This window comes from Dermacentor albipictus, chromosome 7 (assembly GCF_038994185.2).
Source record: "Dermacentor albipictus isolate Rhodes 1998 colony chromosome 7, USDA_Dalb.pri_finalv2, whole genome shotgun sequence".
NCBI lineage: Eukaryota > Metazoa > Arthropoda > Arachnida > Ixodida > Ixodidae > Dermacentor > Dermacentor albipictus.
The window spans coordinates 84,190,360-84,206,863 of NC_091827.1; the positions used below are offsets into that span (position 1 = coordinate 84,190,360).

A 16,504-nucleotide genomic window follows, 5' to 3' on the forward strand; every position below is an offset into this window, starting at 1 on the left:
TTCAACCCCGTAAAATGATTTGGGTTTGATTTTCAAGAAATGCTCTTCCCCCTCATGTGCACAGTACCCGGATGAAGAGGGCCGTGCCCAGCTACTGGATGCATTGTTGTGGAGCCTGCCCAAGAACAACTCTGTGGACATCTCTTATCTGGCCCAGAGGACAGCCGTGAGTCTACATCTTTCTTACCGCAGCAGTGGCTGTTGTTGGTTGTTTCAGATCTTGACATGTCTCTATGTTGACCCTTCCACTGGTTATACAGTCCATGCTCATTACAATTGATCTGCATACAACATACTTCGGAATATAACAGGCCATTCTTCTCTTTTAGTCTGTCTATATTATCAATGCCACAGATTCCGCTATTAACACCCTGGTTATAATAGACTATCAAATACAACGGACAAATTTCTGGGCAAATTTTATCCAGGTGATGTAAGTACAATGTACTAGCACTTTGCTGCTGCGATGCATGCGTGCGGCAGTGCACTGCACGGAACTATTTCCGGCCACTCACAGAATACGTGATAATGCACTTTTACTTCAAACGAATACACCAACAGCAAGGTTCTTGCAATGGCATACCACGCAACGCCCAACGGAGAGGAGAGTTTTTGAGTGGACGATTCAAGTGGCTTGCCACCGCCAACTGCTGTTGGCTCAGTGCCGTGGATGCTAATGTGCTGAGGGTACCTCTAGGCCTAATCACCTAAGTTTCGAAGCCGTGGTAATACGGCGCTTCAGAAAGAACCGCCAACAATCGAAAAATGCATCATTTTCAGAACTCCTTATTTCTTATTCGTATCATTTCGCACAAAGAAAGTAGGCTGCTCTTCATGATATTCACACTGTGAAGCGTGTGATGCAGTGAAGCCGTCTTGCTTGCAGTGGAGCAGCAGTCAGACATGCAGACGTGCGCCTCGAGTTGAACTTACCTCGTACCGCAGCTCTCCTTCATGCTACAGGTTTGTCAGGGGTCGTCGCTTGTCATGAAATGTTTTATCAAGACATCAGTTTATCTGACCAACCACTGTTTTGTGGAAAACACTGTAGCTGAGTTTATAGGCCCAAAGTCAGTTGCCAAACTTAGCGATGTTGCATGGCGCTGCCACTGTCAGAGACATTTGCGGCGCAGCCATTGCAGCAGGCTTCACCCGCGTTCACTCCTCGTTTGTCAATTGGCATGCAGTGTAGCCACCTGCAGTTTCAGCAGTCTGTAAATAGTTGTTGTGCTCTGCATATCTCAATGCAGTATACGACAACTTGCTGTGCCTGACTACATGAGTGGTTACAGGGCGTCCAAAAATGCAGCCCCACTTCGTTTGGGCTCCACGCGATCCGGATCTCCATGCGGTGTGGGGTAGAAAGATTCCTGACCTTGACAAGAAACTGTTGGATAAATTGTGCATTTGTTACACCCAACTTCTTCATGATGACTTTCTGACGATGTACTTGTAAGTAATGCGGTATGTTGTAATTATGTGTGCTGTGTAAGATCGTGAATAAACTGTGATTTACGTGCATCTTTAAGTACTTGAAATTAATACAAGTGTCAAAAGGCACATAAGGTTATGGCATTTGTGGCATTATACAGCGATTCTTTTAGTGTGTAGGAATTAAAAATAAACATGCAGTCTGGGAACAAGGTATACAGTCGAACCCACTTATGACAATCTTCAAGTGCCACAATAATTTCATTGTTATAACTGGGTTGCATGAAAAAATCATAATATGGGGATGGCAGCGCTGATGTGAGAAAACTATAATGGTGGATAGGCCAGAGCCCCTCTTCACTGCCTTGCTCCATCTGGCTGGCTCCATCTGGCTGGTGAGTGTTCACTCGTTTAACTGCTTCCTGGGTGCTCCAATCGTGTGTTACAAGCTGCGGCTGTTGGTGTTAAAGAATGGTGCTGCTATAACAACTGCAAGGAGGGGTCACGGGTGGCAAGCGATATGCGAGCACCTCCAAGGCATCGCTTTAGTGGCCTCAAGGGGGCCTTTTAAAGAATGTGAGAAGGTTGCTGTGGCAGCCTGTCAGCTTGAGAAATCTAGAAGAAACACTGACGCGAGGTCGCCGCAGGCATCCCGCCACATGCTTTCTCACTGGCTTGCATGAGAAAACCCTGTGTCCATCAGCTTTGCTTGCTTTACGCAAAGCTTGCCGACATTCTTCACTAAGGCATCCAGGTGCTCCACGTAGTGCAGCGGAAGGTTCCTTGTGAAAATAAAGCCCGGGAGGGACTGAACCATTTGCCAGGCCTCCTGCGAGGACAACATTGAGGCAGCCTGCCCTACCATGTCATCACTGCCGTCGTCGCTGTCGCTATCCAATGCAAGCACATTCGCGGTGATCGCCTCATGGGTTAGAAACACTTAGTCTCTAAATATATAGCCGTACGCTTTCTTTTCACCAGCAACATCGTGCATTGCCGATGATCACCGGGCGGATCAGCCATCTTCCGTTTCGACGGCAAGCCAAGCGAGCCCAAGAAATCACGGGACCAGGAACGATTTCGACGCAACAAACAAAGACCAATGCGAGAAATTAAACTGTTTGCAGATCTGCGCTGAATGAGGAGCCAGCGAGCAACATGCGAGCAGCGCAGTTGGCGCGGTCTATTCATGTTCAGAGCGGTGAAAGGGCCACGAGAGAGGTGCGCGGAGAAGGCAGCGGGCCATTGTGCAGTGGCTCGAATTTCTTGTTGTTTTTTTTTATTATTTTCAAGGATTTCACATTTCACTGCCTTTCGGCACAGACACCTAGCAGCCAGGCTTTATCGTTATAACCGATAATGCGGCATCGGGGCATTGTAGTAAGCAGGTTGCTTCACCATGGAATACATACAAAAGTTGACGGTGCAGCAGCTTCTCATTGTTATAACCAATATATTGTTAAAACCGGCATCGTTATAAATGGGTTCGACTGTATCGCACTTGTCTCTGTATTAAAAGGAAAAAAGAAAACAGACTACGGTAAAAACCAGAATATAGGTTGAACTTTTTTTTTTAAATTTATTGGAAAAGGCGACCCTCGTCTTATATACCGGACATTGGCGGAAAAACTATGGAAGTCTTGCAACAATGGGCGGATGAAGTAAAGAAGCGCCTTCGCCATCAGAAGCAGCGTGTCGAGCACATCGTGGCGACATTGTGGCACTGCCAATTTGCGTTTACATTGTCACAAAGTTATATTGGTTAAAGGTTGCTTTTTCACATTTTGTTGCGAGTGGAAGCTGACAAGTCACCATCACGTTCAAGAAAAAGGCGATTGAGTGCACAGAAGCCCACGGTAACCTCGCGGCACAGCACGAATTTGGAGTATCTGAAAAGAGCATTCGGTACTGGCGGAGACAGAAGCAGCAAACCAACAGAAAACGTCATTTCATGGGCGGACCGCAGCGGACCGCAAAACTGGAAGACAAGGTTGCGGGGTTCGTCCGGGAGCTGTGTGTAAGATCGCTGCCTGTGACAGCCGAATGCATTCATTTGAAAGCGGTAGAGATCGCACGCGCCTCTGGACTGGGCAGCGAGAAGCACTCCTCATACGACTCTAGTTCGGACCACTCTAATCAAACGCGTTGCTCTGATCTGGAGTAGCGCTTGCGCACTTCGTGCCCTACTGCGAACTGTACACCCGGCCAGTTTTTAACAGTATCGCGTGACCATCGACCCACGTGTTTGTCAGCACCTTATCATCACGGCATGGAGCGGCTGTGCGTATCTTGTTTCTTTCGCCGCTCAGCGCCGTTAATAAGGTGCTGACAAGCACGCGGGTCGATGGCTGCACGATACTGTTAAAAATTGGCCGGGTGCACATGTGATCGGCACTTGAATAAATACTGTCACTATTGTGCATGAGTCGCATTTGTTTCAATGTAAGGGTGTCTTTCGGTACTTTTGCCATTGAAAAAGATTTCTTTGCATTTTTAGAATTCGTTGGTTGGGGGATCGACCTATATTCCGGTCCGACCTATAGTCCGGTTTTTACGGTATTCCAAATATACTGACTTCTCTGGATCCCAAATACAGGTCACATAAATACATCGTCAGAAAAAATTACATTCCTTTGAGGACTGAAATTAGACAGCTATAATATTTCTGTCTAAAAATGCTGGAATATATACTGATTCAAAACAACTAATTGGAGCAGTAACACCTGTGGAATCTGTGTAAAATGAAGTAAATCCTAAGGCTTTATATGCCAGAACCACATTATTATTATGAGGCATGCCGTAGAGGATGGCTCTGGGGCCGTATTCTAAAACGTTCGCCTTCCGTGATAGTTTCGCTGCTGCGATAGTCACGTTCAGTAAATCAAGTGACTGCTTACCCGCGACATCAGCATGCACTACCAACATGTGCGGTCGAACGCTTCACATCGCATGAGAGAGCACATCGTGCGAGTGCAGAGTGGCTTGGGTGTGTTGTCTTCGAGTGTAGTGGCCACAGTACAGGTTCTGTGCACTGACTACGGTTGGTTATGGCCACTTTAGGTGAAATACATTGAATAAGGAAGTGTGAAACGTTTTATTTTAAATGAATCAACAAATATCGCCCCGAAACAATGTGCGTAAGACGCCACCAAAAAGGCCACTATAAACTACCACCTATCTTATTTCTACTACACTCCACCACCAACGGAACGCCAAAGGATGCCAAAAGACGGGTTCGTTCATTCAATATATGTCGAGAGCACCCATCGACACCATTACGTTAAAATGATGTGGGCCAGAACTACTAGATGGCGCTGTTTATTTTCCGGTTTTGCTAAAACCGCCAGTCAGCACACGCCGTTGCCAGAAACGTGGCAAAGGCAATAGTTTTGTGGAAGGTGAATGTTTCAGAATACAGGCCCTGGTTTATTTTGACCACCTGGGGTTCCTTAATTTGCGCCTAAATCTAAGTATGTGAGCACTTGTGCGTTTTTCTCCCATCGAAATACTATGGCCACCGTGATTGAAGTCGAACCCGCAACCTTGAGCTGAGCTGCACAATGTCGTAGCCACTGGGCTACTGCAGCGAGTTGGCAGTAAATGTTTCCACATTTAAGAAAGTTTCAAGCAGTGCGAAAAGATACACACGAAGAACAGGGAAAACAGACCGAATGAGCCCTTTCTCTGCCCTGTGTTTGCGTCCTTTCTTGCTGCTAGGAACTTTCTTAAATGTGAATGCATACCAACTTGCCCAACTTCCAATACTTCGGAAGTAAATGTTGTTGCTGATTGATTAACTTCAGCTGAGATCTAAAAGTGGTACCTGGCGTCATGAGATCAAGGTGTACTTAGAGCACTGCTAATAGTTTAATAGTTCCATGCAGAAACTTAGACATTTTTCACTTTTTTTATTGAACATCGTCATTTCTCGCATCTGCTGTGGAAAGCCATCATTTCAGCCTTGCCCACATCCAGTTCTTGCTGCTAAATTGATATGTTACTCAAATGTGTTTAGTGACGGAAGCTCAAAGAAAGAATCCCAGTATCATGAAAGTCCGTGCGAGATATAAACAATCTTGTATTTTTTGAACAGCTCCTTGTAAGAGTGTACTGACTGTGGCACTGTCGCTCATGTTCTGTCGTCTGCTAGTGGCAGGGGCGTAGCCAGGGGGGGGGCTTATGGGGCTTCAGCCCCCCCCGAAATCTTTTCGTGCTGTCATGTGCCGCCGACCAAAACAACTCCCGGCGCCAGAAATCATGCTTGATTTTGTCTAGAATGTCCTTAATTCACGCTCTAAAAGATATTTGAGCGCGAACATTGCTAAATCGGGCTGGATTTCTGGGCAACGTCCATGCATCAGGAGTCACATATCGTAACGCAAGGAGCCCCACTGGGCACAAAATTTCAAGGGCGTTTTGAAGGCGAGCGGGCTCGTCTCGGCATCTCGCGGAGGCCGCGGAATCTACGGAGTGCTTGGATTTCGATTCTGAAACATTGTGGGTATAAAGTTCTCATAACATTTTGATGCGAAAGGTCCATTGACATTTTCAAAGTCGTGCTTTAGATTTTCAATTCCGGAACTTTTTGGGTTTAATGCTGTTGCAAACATTTGACGCCAAAGGTGCATCGACTTTTCTAAAGTCGTACATCGGGCTATACAACGAGACAAGCCAAATCAACATACTATCAGACAAGTTGACAAAGCACGCAGCGAGGTCCGATGAGACAAAGCGTTGTGGTGGTTCATTTGTGCCGTCAGGTCACAGAAAAGAATATACACATTTTTTTCACCTGCGCCAAAGCATCCATGTCAAGACACTAAAGCCACCATTGTAACTAAGTTCTGATTTATTTTTCTATCTAGACTATTATTCGCGAGGATATATTGAGCCTCTTTGTCATTTCTTTCTAATTTTTTTTTTTTTTTGTTCTCGCAACCCCTGGGCTGCGGATCCAGCCAGAGCGCATGCGTTTTTCTCGTGCTGCATCGATAACCGCGCGGCGCACTTGGCTGCGCGTTTGTTTTTCTCTGGCCGACTGCATTTTCGCCTGGCAGAGTTTTGGACGCTTTCTGGCTAGCAGACGAGAAAAAGAAACAATGCATAGTCGTTCGCCGCCAGCACTGCGGGGACTCGATGGATTGCAACGCGTTCGCTTGAGCGCAACCTCTCCGGAAAATTTTGTCTCGCCGTTGTAGGATACCGAGCAGTACGTGTATGGTTTTCTGTGGACCAAGCGTCACACGTTTTCTTCGATATTCCTTCGGCAGCCCCACTAGGTGCCCAAAGTAGGCATTCGATTGTAGCCGACATGCTTTCCTTTGCGTTATTCTATTTCGCCGCCCCCTGCCCACACACACAAAAAAAGAAGACATTGTTGTGGCGCAGCGAATTTTCGCATGGGGAAAGTTCGATTTTGTTACTTCTTTTGCGGAAAGTAATGGGCGACGGGACGCTTCAGTTGCCGGATACTATTTTATTATTGCGATGACAGCTCTATGAAGACTCCAGGCGCATTCCTGCCGTTGCCCTCATGTTCCGTATAAATAAAGGCCAAGGGCGATAACATCGTGACCGCGCGCCGCATGCTCTATGTGCGAGTGAAAACGTGCGGGGGGGGGGGGGTAGGGGAGGGGTTGAGCCGACGATGGTGGCTGCGTCTGGTGTGCGCAAGAGAGAAAAGCGGGGAGGAAGCGCGCCGCCTTCCGTCGCACGCGATACATTTTGGGAGTGGAGCAAAGGGGGGGGGGGGGGGTGCTGTGATCTGCGAATCTGTGGTTGCGCAACCTATTTACCTTGTTTGACGCATTATATCTAGTGACTTTTTCTTAGGAACGTAGATTTATTGGTGACATTCGTATATTTAAATATCTTGTTGCGAGGTTTTGTGCATATGCGCAGTGAACATTGTTTCCAGTGACAATTTTTTGCCCTGTATCAAGCTGTATCTTCACATTTGTATATTCATTATATCTTCGCATTTCTAATGTACGAAGGCTAGTCAAATGAAAGTGAGAAAACCCGCCCCGCGCAATAATGGTTCGGTTCATTATTTTCGAGGCATGCGCGTAGCACATACGCATCTCATTTGCAAGTGACATGCAGAGGTGAGGTTAAATGTTCTTTAATGCTCTCATCATGGGGTTGAACATGGTTGCGTGACATAATGGACACTTCAGAAGTTGAACAGCTCGGTGTCGTGAGGTTTTTGACAAATGAAGATGTTTCCAAAAAAGAAATTATTCGCCGTATGGCTGCCGTATGCGTTGAACATTGCGTTTCATTGGCGCCTAAGAAGCGTTGTAGCAAACTGTTCAAAGAAGCACATGAAAGTTACAAAGACGATCCATGGCCGGGGCAAAGTCACCGTGAAATCACCCCCAATACAATTAAAAAGGCCGTGGTTGCTCAGTGGCTATGGTGTTGGCTATGGCTGCTGAGCACGAGGTCGCGGGATTGAATCCCGGTCACAGCGGCTGCATTTCGATGGAGGCGAAATGCGAAAACACCCGTGTACTTAGATTTAAGTGCACGTCAAAGAACCCCAGATGAGGGTGACGACTTTTTGTCTGCAATTGTGACCGGGGATGACTCATGGTGCCCCTACTACTAGCCTGAAACACTACGGCAAATCTTACAGCGGAAACATTTGAATCCACCACTCCCAAGGAAAACAAAGGCCGTCAGTTATGCCGGAAAAGCGTTGACTTCTTTTTAGATTGTTAGGGGCCACTATTGATCAAATTTTTTAAACCTGGAGAGACTAAATCGTTTCAGATATTGTGAAAGATCGGATCGGCTGCGTGTCGCAATTAAGAACAAACGACGTGGAAAATTGAGCATTGGGGACATCTTGCTTCACGACATTGCCCCTTCCCGCGTCGCTGATGTGGTTAATACAAAACTGGCAAAGTTCAAGTGGGAAACGCTGCAACATCCCTCATGCAGCCCAGACCTGTTGCCTTGCGTCTTCCACATTTGGTGAAATTTGAAGAAACTGCTCAAGGAAACCAGATTCGTGTCGGAAGATGACGTGTAGTCATTTACAGATCTTTGAGGCAGCAACCCAGGGAGTTTTATGAGACGGGAATTACGCGACTCGTTAGTAGGACAAGTGTCTAAATACTCATGCTGACTACTTTTATTTAAAGTACCCCGTTTGTCATATATTCGCATTGGCTCACTTTCGTTTGACTCGCCCTCGTATATGTTGCAGAACTCCTGCTTTTTATATGTGCTCTCTGTTGCGAGTGTAATTTCGGAGCAAGTACTCGCAATGTACAACCAGTGACAGCTGCTCCTGCGCAATACATTCTAACAAAGTAAAACATCATTGAGATTTTCCCCTGGTCGTTGCATATGTACGAAAATGTAAACACGGTTGTTGAATGATATATATATATATATATCAGGCCGAGCTGCAAAGTGAGCCCCCCCCGAACGAAATTTCTGGCTACGCCACTGGCTAGTGGGAGCCCATTGCGGCACCAGGATTGTCTAACCAGAAGTCGTCGACGTGTTTCGCGAGAGGTTAGGCAGGGGCGGAGAGTTTTGCAACTGACCTTGGTTCTATAAATGTTGGTTAGCCGTGCGGGAGCTGGCCTGCCGATAATCTTCTCATTGAGCAGGTGTATATATCCCCTTTGTGTGGGCAAACTGCAATTTGTTGGCAACCAGCCATTGGAAAATGGTGGACATCCAGCCACTGTACTGCATGGTATAGTACGATTACCACGTAAGCCCATTTATCTACACATTCTAATTTCAATCTTTTCTGCGTTTTTGCAATAGCCTTCGGGTTAGACAGTGGTATACGCAAAGTTCTGCCATTTCGCAACATACCACAGGGCTTATTCTTGAGAGAACATATACTTGGATAGAACAAACCTTTTTCACTGGATTATTACAGTTTGTTAAAATGGCTGTCGACTGTACCACAAAACATGGCAGCTTCGCCCGAAGGGCGAAACGTGTTCAGCGATGGCAAGGTTTAGCATTGTGCTCTCAACTTCTTAGATGGTGTTCTGTAACCACACATGGGTACGACGTGTCGGTGCAATGCAGCATGCAAGGCAACTGCTGCTGGGCAGAATGAACGGTGACCTTGCAGCTACCGTGTGTCACACAGCACTGGCGCGATAAGCACCACCAGTGGCATTGCAGGCACCACCCTTGCCAGTGAAGGTGCTTTCCCACCCACTTTCAAGCTGCATGTAAGCTTGCCATACAAACTCACGAGTGTACTGACTCATGCTCGCTCCATACTAATTTTACAGGCAAGAGATGGAGCGCTAGTGGGTGAGCATGAACAGGAGTTACTGTCGACGAGTGTGAGGGGACGTGAGCATGTATTTATGTGTGCGAAGGCCAGTGAGTGGGAGTGGATGTGAACATGAGTGTGAGGGGGCGCCAGTCAGTGGTAATGAATGAGAGTACGAACATGAATGATTGTTTGTGAGTAGTACGAGCGGGCGGGAGTAAGAAAGGGAGTGAGTACCAGTGAGTGTGAGAGAGTACAGAACCTGTGAAAATGTTGGTCAGTGAGTACCCACTTATTCTGCCGACCTATGGCGACAGGTCATAGCAAGCCACAAAAACAAGTTGCTGAAAACACCACCCGGGAGAATAGCTAAGCAGTGGCATGAAGTGCTGTTCTATTTTAGTGGTCATATAGAATTCCTCTCACACTTGTAATTTTAAGCACGTGCAATACGAGAGATGCCAACCACAGGAAGTAGTAAGTACTGTCATTTCTAACAATTCCTAACACTATTCATATTCAGTTCAAAGCCACTAGTCGAACACTTTTACCCCAACGGCCATTAAAATCTCAAAACTGCTTTCACTTTGTCTCCCATTCTTTTAAGTTATGCCTGCAGTGACATCTTTGTTAGAGTCATCATCATTATCATGTTGCCATCGTTGGGATAGCCGGTTCTTCAATGGCCTGTTCCTTCTAGACTCGTTGTTTAATAAACAGCCATTAAGATGCCCTCAAGTCACACGTTTTGCACAATTACGGTCTCATGTTCAAATCTAGGGACATAGGTGAATATATTTCTTTAGACTGAGGCATTTTAACCCAGCCATTTGTTCCCCCCCTGATAGCACTGAGTACTATACGTGTGTGTATATCACTATTGCAGGGCTTCAACCTGGGCGACCTGTGTGCACTGGTGGGCCAGGCCACAGCTCGGGCCTATGCGAGACTCACACGGTTAGTAATCAAGGGGGCACCCTGCACTTCACTGCACAACAACCGTGCCGCTGCTTTCTTATCTCTTTTTCTTTTGTTCTTTTTTAATTCTGTGGCTTTCTCGGCATTGCACCACACTGAGTCGCATTGTCTGTTTTAAGAAACAAATAAAAATTAATTGTAATGGAAACCACTGCTTTTGGACCTGATCCCCGCCAGTTGAAATGGCAATGGCAGTGTCTGAAGGGCAAACTGCAACAAAGTTTTGGACCATGCAAGAAGCCTAATAGGGCAGATATAGAGGAGCCTCCATGCAAAACTTTACATTTGAAATACAAGTGGAAATGTCACGAAAAGCTAACAGAAATAGCCATTTTTTAGATTGAAAAAAAATATGTTGCATTAGCACCCGCCGGAAGTGGCTCATAGCCTAGAATGTGCAGTTACTTGGAATTTTTTACGAGATTAGGCAGTGCCCACGGCTGATGCAAAGATCTCGGAGGCAACATGCTGGGACTTTCGTCATTGCTGCTAACCATGGAGTTTAATCCAATAATTAACTAGAGGGAACTCTGGCGCTAGTGTCTACGGGAGCTGCAATCAAGGCGGTTGAGCCAGCATGGGAATTATAGGAAGTACATGGGTTTGCCTAAATGTCGTCGTTCTGGTTTCAAACAGCTCTGCGACTTCGTAAATTAGTCATTTTCAACAAAGTACTGTGTAATAAACAATTAAATAAACATTAGTAAAATCATCCGACAGCATGATTCGAACACGGGACCTCTAGCACAGAAGCCCGATATTGAAACCATTAAGCCACAGACGCATGCATCGACAAGCGGCATAGAACGCCCTTATGAATTACCTGCAGGCAAGCCCGCGTGGTGAGATGCTTGGCACGTTTCAACTTGGCCAGCTCGACAGGTAGAGCCACTGCTTAGTAGCGTTTGTGCATGTTCGCAGAGTACTTTTCACTTAAAAAAGCGTGGATTGCTTTGAAATTTAGGACAATTAAGACAGATAGAGCATAATAAAGAAAGCCACAAGAACATCTGGATCCACAGGCAATCGTATGATACACTTTCTGGCCGGTAAATACCAGGTCAACAACAAAATGCTCGCAGCATGCTCGATCAAGAGCAGTATACCAATCACCATGGCAGCTTCCCTGCAATATTTGTCCTCCTGCATCACATGAAAATGCTACAGGCACTCAGTTTCCTCTTCCAGTATCTGCAAATCTCCTCACCAGTCATCACACATCGCAGTACTAGCTATCGCCACCAACTCCAGGTATAATTGCGATGAGCATCTTCACCTATCTGTTTCACAGCGTGTGTGGCATAGTGTCATTGGAAGCGTAGTGCATGCTTTTAATGGGCAGTAACCCAAACACACCGCCGTTATTTTCTGTTGCCGTCTTAAAACACTAAGCAATAGGAACAACACAAAGTGCGTCTCTAGCCACTTGGGCCCAACCAGCTCCACACGTAATAGTGTCTCGTGCTGCAGCAGTTCTCGCTGAGTGGGCACGTCAAAACTTCCTGCCAGAATGCCTCTCTTAGAGAAGCCACCAACAAAGGTCGAATAAGAGGAACGGAAACGTAAGCTTACTGCAACTTCAAAAACGACAGCACGCATCTTGGGCCACTTGAGTCCCACAGTTTGGCGCATTTCGGCCACTTGTGCTACAACAATTCTCCCAACGCTTCGTACAGTCAACTTCTATTAATCCGACCCTGACTGGACTGACGGCACCAGTCTAATTATCTGCCGCGTCAAATTAAACAAGATGCAGAAAAAAACTCCACTCCCTGCTGATTCATATGGCAGTAGTTTTCTGAGTGATCGGTGATTGTTACTAAGAACAGCCCACAAAGGGGACCTTAGTGCTTCCGACAAAGGACGTGAGAAGTCGCTTTTACAGCTTCGCTGTCTTAGATGTATTAGTTGCTCCAATTGGCATACATTTGCCACGGTATACGCCTTCGAGTCAAACGCACGCCCATTTTTTATGTATACAAAGTAGAAAACTAACTTATAAATGACATTAAGGCACCTAAACAAAGTATAAAGCCAATGCGTACCTGATTCTTTAACAATAAAAGGGCAGAGGTCTAATGCATATGTTTCACAATGGCAGCCGGTCTTTAAAGTCAGCTTTGCCGCAGTACGTTTGTGTTATGCGGTAAAGCATACAAACGGCGTGAAGGCGGCTTTAACACGATAGCGTTAAAGGGCCCCTCACCAGGTCTGGCCATTTTGAGCTGACAACCACAGAGCATATGATGCACGCTAAGGATAGTGTCTGCAAAGTATTATATCGCTACACGCCGCGGAAAGATCTGAAATTTCAAACTGAACGCCCTTTTTCATTCTCCTCGCGGCCGCCGCGCTCCAAGCCAGAGGATGACGTACTCGCGTCCCTGCGCCTACGCTCTCGGGTCCGCAGTGGGACGTCGCTCGTGGTGACACGTGACTTCGAGAATTGTTCAAGGCACCATCTGTTATCTGTGTCATCTGTTGCTTGAATTGACGAATCGAAGTTTAGAGAAATAATAAAACACACAAACAGAATGTCTACGTATTTTTTGCTTTACTTCACACCAGAGCAAGAGAGATGCACTGCCACTTCGTCTGCTTGTTCCCACGGTCGTGCGGTCACGTGCGCAAGTAACAAAACTATGCCATATTCTACCGTGTTCCAGCGCATGATCATGCTCTGCAATCTGCTTGTTCTGCCTCAGTATTCGTGTAACACTGAATTATACCGCTAGTCATGTTTCCTTGTGCACAGCGCGCAAAATTGTGCGCTGCGTGAAACGATAACAGCTTGCGCGCAACGCTGCCAGTGGAAGCGTGCATCGCCGAAAAAGAAAAAAGCGAGGAGAAAAAAAAAAGTGAAGGCGGGCCCTGTGACATGTGTCAAGCGATCCTCGATGTCCGGCATAGGAGTATGCAGGGAAGGACAAAAGCATGGCGTTTAGGCAAGTTGGTATGTCATGACTTTTTTAGGCTTTCAGCACAGGTCAGAACGAGCAAAAAGGAAGGTTCTCCGTTCCTTTTCATCACCCCTTCCACCTTCCTTTTTGCTCTTTCTGAGCTGCGCTACAAGCCTAAAAAAGACAGGGAAGGAATTTCGCTTGCGGAGGCTAGACAGGGCGAGTGGAGAGAGAGTCTCGCTATGCAGTGGAGCCTGCCTGCTGAAATCATGGGTTCGCAGCACTGAAATATTTCTATCTCTGCTATTAATGAGCATACTTGAAGAATGGTTGCAGTAGAACGCTCCCTGGAGGACACGTAACAACTTCCAGCATATAACCGAAATTCGCTGTGGAGCCTGGATGTGGTGGTAAAAGCTGATGTCAGCGCCCAGCAATGCAGCCTGTGTGGCAGCCCCGAAGCAGCCACATGACCAGGGAATTGGTGACAATGTGCAGCTGGCATCGGTGATGAATTGTCACTAAGAACAGCCAGCAAACGGGGCCCTAGTGCTTCGGACAAAGGACGTGAGAAGTCACCTTTACAGCTTCGTTGTCTTAGATGTATTAGTTGCTCCGGTTGGGGTACATTTGCCACAGTATTTTTTCCTTGCATGTGAGCCTCCAGTGTCATAAACCTCCAGGGAAGTTTCGTAAAGTTAGTTTGAGAAAACCTGTGAAAGATCAGGAGACGTGAAAATGTTAGTGTAGTTGAAAACCTGAGTTAAGAGCTAAAAAAATGGCCGAACTCCAGTGATTTTCCTTTCTTTCTTTCTTTTATTTTTAGCAGTTGCAGCAGCGATCACCATCAGAGAGAAGCTGACTGGGAGGCAGGCGTATGCGTGGCGGGCCCCCTGCTCATGCAGTCTGACCTGGAGTCGGCCCTCGAGTGGCTCCAGGACAGCCAGGCACAGGCAGTAGGAGCACCCCGCATCCCCTGCGTCCACTGGGAGGACGTGGGTGGCCTGGAGGATGCCAAACGCACCCTCACCGACACCCTCCAGCTGCCCCTGCGACACCCGCAGCTCCTCGAAGCAGGGCTCAAGCGGTCTGGTAAGCTCATCGCACTGTGCATGTTGTCCCGCAAGCACATGACTTTCTCGACCAGAAGCGCCACTAGAAATGGTATGAAGGGTTGCGGAATAGAAAGAGCACTGCACGTTTCTTTTGCCTTCCTTTCTTATGGTGCTGACCGCAAACCCAGTTTTTTCCAGGGTGATGAATGACCAAACTGTCGAATTAGACAAAGACAAGTTTATTTACCTGGTGTACATAGTGCATTGTGGCAGTGTCACGGGTTCACAAGTTACACTATTATCCCCAAGATCTTTGAGTGGCACCCTCTCTATTGCGACGTCAGCAAGGGGACTTCACTGCTGCGTGGCACTTGCTCTTGCTGCATGAAAGCAACTTGATGCTGCCAGCCAATGTGCTCTGCTTGAATTTTCGAAAGGCAAGTCTGCAGGTTTGTAGAACAGTGTATACAGAATGTTCCAGGGCACTATTCCCTTCAAAATTGAGCGGAGTCACTGTCGCCACCGCGTTTAGTGCGGATTGCTTCTGGCGTCATCTGCTGTCCGTGTCTATGGCATTGGTTTCTCGTCATTGCTGTTTGTTGTCATGGCACACTCATACTGATGTGGCGGCCACTTTTTCGACAGTGAACTGCAGCATTTATCCTTTAGCTACTGTGTTTGTGCTGTAATACTGCATTTGTCTGTCCAGCACGTGTTACACGTCTGGTTGCCTGCTCCATTGGCCACAGACATGGCAATTCTGTTGCTTCCCAATGCATTAAACATGACATGAAAGACGTTTGATGCCATTCTCAAACAACTAGGTGGTCGCTACAATGTGTTAATTATTTGATGTGGGGACGCCGGTGTTTTGAAAATGCCGCACTGAGGGAGTGCTGAACCTCGTGGTAAGTGATGAATTCGGTGTGCAATGGTTGGGCATTTTTTTTGGTTTCGAAGATGAATCTAGTTCGTTATATTGGTAGGCCAATTTTACTTCGTTAAAATGAGGTTTTAAATACATATATTTCTATGACAATTTCAAGGGGAACATCATTTCTACTTCATAATACCCATATTTATTTATTTATTTACTTATTTATTTATTTCCTCAAAGGTCTCTTGTTGAGACATCACATGAGGGAGTGGGGGTTAGTGACAAAGATAGATACTACAAATTACAAAGGGATATTTTCGATGAGTCGCTTAAATGCAAGTGGGTCAATGATAGTGGCAACTTCGGTGGGCAGGCTATTCCAGTCTCGTGTTGTGTGCAGAAAAAATTATTGCTCAAAAGTCACGGTATGGTCTTGTGGGGGATATACTGTGTGAGAGTGACTGGTGCGGGCAATGAGATGTGCTCTTTTTATGTACGGGTTGTCAAAAGGCAAAGAATGGAAAATTTTATGAAAAAGGTTAAGACGTGCTATTTTACGGCGTGAGGCTAGAGAGGGTAAGCTTATTTGGGCTTTTAGTGCTAGTTATAGCCCCGTTTCATTATAACGAAGTTAGAGTTTATATATATTGCTGTGTCTTCCATAAATGCTTAGTTGTGATTCAGCACCAAAGCGTGTCTATTCTTTCTTCGTCCATTTAAAGTTGCGCTGTTTTTCTGCCATGTGTCTATGCCAACTTGCCCAAATGTCAGCTCTCATGCAGCATTGGTGCAAGCTGCCAGTGGTCCTCTGGAATAAGGAGGCTAATCATGCACTAACGTATATTGAAGGAAGCTTTTTCTCTCCCCAAACATTGCAATCACTTTCTACCATAGATTGAGACGGGTCACCTTCCTTCTTTTCTTTCTTCTTTTTTTTTTTCGTTGATATGGTCACCCGTTGTAGTCTTTGTGTATAAACAGAGCAAGATGCTGTGCAAGGTAA

General features: G+C 46.3%; 1 protein-coding gene across 2 annotated transcripts in view; it reads left to right on the forward strand.

The window, feature by feature from the left end:
• Positions 1 to 16,504, forward strand: part of LOC139048041 (peroxisomal ATPase PEX6-like) — an 83,234-nt gene that overhangs the window by 45,529 nt on the left and 21,201 nt on the right. The window contains exons 14-16 of one of the 2 annotated variants that reach the window (XM_070522424.1): positions 65 to 166; positions 10,578 to 10,648; positions 14,396 to 14,661. In XM_070522424.1, the coding sequence (XP_070378525.1) occupies positions 65 to 166; positions 10,578 to 10,648; positions 14,396 to 14,661 (439 nt within the window). The remainder of the gene's footprint in view (positions 1 to 64; positions 167 to 10,577; positions 10,649 to 14,395; positions 14,662 to 16,504) is intronic. The other variant, XM_070522425.1, reaches the window with a different exon arrangement.